Source organism: Gavialis gangeticus, unplaced genomic scaffold (genome assembly GCF_001723915.1).
Source record: "Gavialis gangeticus isolate Ggan-Ray unplaced genomic scaffold, GavGan_comp1, whole genome shotgun sequence".
Classification (NCBI taxonomy): Eukaryota; Metazoa; Chordata; order Crocodylia; family Gavialidae; genus Gavialis; species Gavialis gangeticus.
The window spans coordinates 12,842,786-12,847,294 of NW_017729004.1; the positions used below are offsets into that span (position 1 = coordinate 12,842,786).

The 4,509-nt window shown below is 43.2% G+C and overlaps 1 protein-coding gene across 1 annotated transcript in view; it reads left to right on the forward strand.

The window, feature by feature from the left end:
• LOC109291212 (sodium channel protein type 5 subunit alpha-like) overlaps window positions 1-4,509 on the forward strand; it is a 374,712-nt gene that overhangs the window by 161,154 nt on the left and 209,049 nt on the right. The window contains exons 9-10 of the mRNA XM_019508100.1: window positions 2,201-2,342; window positions 3,951-4,148. Of these exons, the coding sequence (XP_019363645.1) occupies window positions 2,201-2,342; window positions 3,951-4,148 (340 nt within the window). The remainder of the gene's footprint in view (window positions 1-2,200; window positions 2,343-3,950; window positions 4,149-4,509) is intronic.

Consider the following 4,509-nt stretch of genomic DNA (forward strand, 5'->3'; position numbering starts at 1 on the left):
TTTTTTTTTTTTTTTTAAGATTGGAAGCAAAAGAATTGAAAATGTTTCTTCTTTTTTTTCCCTTAAAGTGTATTCATTTGGCCACATGTCCAGCTGATGGAAATTTGCATGGCTGCACTGAGGCTGACAGTCCCAAATTATATGCTCGTTTAGTTTACTTTTGATTAAATGTGGAAGTTTCTCTTTTCATCCTTCATGTAAAGCCCAGCTGAAATATAGATATACATCCATCCTGTGACACTTCACCATTACTTTTTTCAGCATTTCAGAACAGGTTAATTAAAAAAAATTCTGCTTGATTAAAGAAACTGAACTAAAATCCTTAAAGGGTTGTTGAATGCATTGCATCAGTGTTTTACACAGGCGAAAATTTGAGTAACTTCAAAACCCCTGACAGTGCCCTGATGAACTGTCATTTCAACCCGAGCTGAGTACCATTCAGTAAGGGAATTTCTAAGATCCATTGGAGAAGCACAAAAGTCATCACAAAAGTCTAGCTAAGAGATTTACCTGGAGTGGGTGTGAAATCCCAGATCAGGTTACAACAGGTTATTGGGCCAGATCCTCATATGGCATAAATTGGTGTAGATCCAGTGGCTTCAGTAGAGCTATGCACGTTGATATCAGCTCTTGATCTTGACCCACTGTCATTATAGTGCTCAAGACAGTGATAAAGTGACAGGCTCTGTGGATGGGGGAGAGCACTGGATGTGGTATATCTTGACTTCAGCATGGCTCTTGACACTGTTTCCCATAACGTTCTCACTAACAAGCTAAGGAAATACAGTCTAGATGGAACTACTGTAAGGTGGATATATATCCGGTTAGATCATCATACTCAACGAGTGGTCCTCAATGACTCAATATCTAGTTGGGAGGAGCTATCAAGTGGGGGTTCCCCAGGGGTCTGTCCTGGGTCCAGTATTGTTTAACATTATTTGGATGATGGGACTGAGTGCCCACATAGCAAATCTGTAGACTGCACCAAGCTGGGTGTAGTTCCAGGTACTCTGGAAGACAGGGCTAGGACCCAGGTGATGTGGCTAGAATGGAAAAATTATCTATAATCAATCAGATGAGATTCAACAAGGACAAATGCAAAATCCTGCACTTGGGACAGAATAACTGCATGTACAAATACAGACTGGGGAATGAGTGGCTAGGCTGCAGTACTGCAGAGAAGAACTTGGAGGTTATGGTAGCCCGTAAGCCGAATATGAGCCAAGAATGTACTCTTGTTGCAGAAAAAGGCGACAGCATGCACTAGGTTGTATTAACGGAAGTGTCACTTGCAAATCAAGGGAAGTGCCTCTTCCACTCGATTCAGCACTGGTGAGGCTTCACCTTGCCCAGTGTGTCCAGGTTTGGGCTCCATGCCTCAAGAAGGATGTGGACAGTTTGGAAAGAACCCAGCTCAGAGCAACAAAAGTGCCCAGGGACCTCAGGGGCAATGTTGATGAAGAAAGGCTGAAATAACTAGGGTTATTTAGTCTGGGGAGAGAAGACTGCAGGGGGAATTTGAAAGCAGTCTTCAAATACCTGAAGGGCGATTACAGAGCGGAAATGGGCTTGTTTCTGGCACCATAGGGACAGGAATGGCAGTGATGGCTTCTAGCTTCATCAGGGGAAATTTAGGTTGGCGATTAGGAAGAACTTTCTGACTATGAAGGCGATCACGCGCTGGAACAGGCTACCCGGAGAAATTGTGCAATCTTTATCCTAAGAACAGGTTAGTCAGGGATGCTCCTGCCTCAAGCAGGAGGCTGGACTACATTACCTCATCCCTTCCAGCCCCATTTTCCTATGATCCTATAAGATTACTTGGTGTGATTTCAGATATGAACATGATCCCAGATCCACCCAGGTCTTTAGCCTTTTAACTCTCAATGAAATCAAAGCCTATTGAAATTAATGGGAGTTAGACGCCTAAATACCTGGCCCAGTGTTATCATGTAAAGGAAGATAATATTGTAAGGAAGTTTGGCATTAAGGAAGAAGTAGATAGGGTGGGTTTTCTTAGTGTGATGTAGATGTTCACCCTTAAGTGTATCTGTAACCATTCTGTGCTTTCACACAACCGGACCAATTTCCCTTTGGGCTTTGGCACTTCCAGTCCAAAAGGCGACAATATGTGGATTTCCAGGGAAAGCAGTTTTCTCCAACTCCTCTAATGTACATTATTTTCTATTGTTTTTTGCAGCACGTGTCCACAGGGCTATGGCTGCTACAAGGCTGGTGAAAATCCTGATCATGGCTACACAAGCTTTGATACTTTTGGCTGGGCATTTCTCTCTCTCTTCCGCCTGATGACACAGGATTACTGGGAGCGTCTCTATCAACAGGTATCCGATTTGCTTGTTAAAATGTGAAATGAACCAGTTATCCAGCTCGATGGTCAGAGTTAAAGAAATACAAGTTGTTGGTCTTTAGATACAGAATGAATGACTCCCTTCTCTGCATTCTGGTCAGGAGCCATCAATTGCTTCAATGAAATTCCTTCTAAATAGTGGATTATGCCCGTTCTCCTACTGAATGTCTCAGGAGGAGATTGATGGTGGGCAGAAAAGTCTTTCACTAATTGACATGCTTGAATCTGAATAAGGTCAGTTATTTCTGAAAAATGTCACCCTCTCTGGTTGTTCACCGGCCAGTGTAAATTGAAGCAGTGTTTCCAGTCTAGCTCAAAGTGGAATGATTTCCATATTATTACAAAAGTCATTGCTGCACTTTGCATATTTCTTGCCAGTCATAGCAATGAATGAGCTGTAAATGGATGTGGGGACTGGTTGCATCCATGCAGTGAGAAGCATTCTGCCCAGATCAGGTGTTTCATTCCAGAAGCCTGGTCTCTATGGGCATAATGCTGACAGATTTGCTTGCAGTTTTCATGCATAGCAATAGTGGTTGCATCCAGATAAGTGCAGACCATGAAATCACACCTTGTGCCACTGCTAGTTGTCCCCAGGGAACACCCGTGCCACACGTCCTCTGGCACATGGCAGGTTACCTTGTGTGGGGTAGGGGAGGCTGGGACCAGCACGGTTGCTGGCCCCAACAGCCTTACCTGGAGTCCTGGGGGCCTCCCTGGGTTGCACCATGGCAGGAAGCCTGGCCAGCAGCCTGAGTGTGATTTCCAGCCAGCCAGGCTCTGGTTTTGGGTGGCACACGCTGCTGCCACATGCACTGCCTGCTTTTTTTTTGGTGTTGCATGCAAAAAATAGCCACTGAATAGGCACTGAGTTGCATGCTTATGGTTGGATGTCCACATGGGTTTGCTACCCACTGAAGATTTCTTTCTTCAGGTCAAGACCGAAGTAGGTTGGCAAGGACATAAGGAAAGTTGTACCCCCTGAGACCAGCCTGTACAGGCTTTCTGAATATATCCAGGACTTGGATTCCTTGTACTGCCATGTACCCAATTTATTTTCCTTTCAGAAAAAACGAACACCGCTTTGGAATTAAATAGCATGTCATTCACTTCATGGGTGCAGGGCTGCACATACAAATTGAGAAGGCTGAATTTAGACAGCCAATAGAGAGTTTGGGCAATCATCTCTTTTACCAACTCCCCGCCAGAACATGATATTATTTATAGCCAGGTGGCAGGACCACAGTATGCTGACATGAGTGAAGGAAGCTTGCACTGCAATCGATTACAAGTTTATCTGATACCAAGCAAACTTGGATATAATATTTATGAAGATAAGGGTGGATTTTCATTTTAAGAATGCATCTTGCTACGTGACATAAACTTGGTTTGCTTAAATGTTACCTCTTTCTTGGTGAAAGTCTGACTTCCTTTAATGGGCTTGTTTTTATAGCAAGCTGGATCCTATTCAAGCTGTCAACAAATATCTAATTCAATAGCATTTTTATGTAAATCTTTTAAAGCATTTTATAGACTTACAGTTGTTCAGTATGTGCCAGACTGTTTACTTTTGTGCTTACAGACCCTGAGATCTGCTGGGAAGATCTACATGCTCTTTTTTATGCTGGTCATCTTCCTGGGCTCATTTTATCTGGTCAACTTGATCCTGGCTGTAGTAGCCATGGCTTATGAAGAACAGAACCAAGCTACTATTGCTGAAACAGAGGAAAAGGAAAGGAAGTTTCGGGAAGCCATGGAAATGCTAAAGAAAGAGCAAGAGGTCTGTGAACCATTATGTGCTTGGTCTGAGAGAACTTGATCATGTAGCGCACCGGGAGTCCCATTTTCTTTATTCTAAACGTGCCTGCCCCGTGAAATTAGGCCTCTGTTAGAAGCAGAAGCCCTCTATAGTCTTCTTTAGAGTTGATCCTGGAAAAAAGGAATGGCTTTGCCAGCAAGGGTCTTGCTAACACAGTAATGTTATACTGTTTTGGCTATGTCAGTATTGTTAAAGCAGAACGTGGGCATAATTAGATGGGTATACTATATAATGTATAAACTTTTATACTGGTATAATTGTATCCATAATGAGGTGTGTACTGATACAAGTGTTATGGTAAAAAAATGCACCCCCCCCCCCC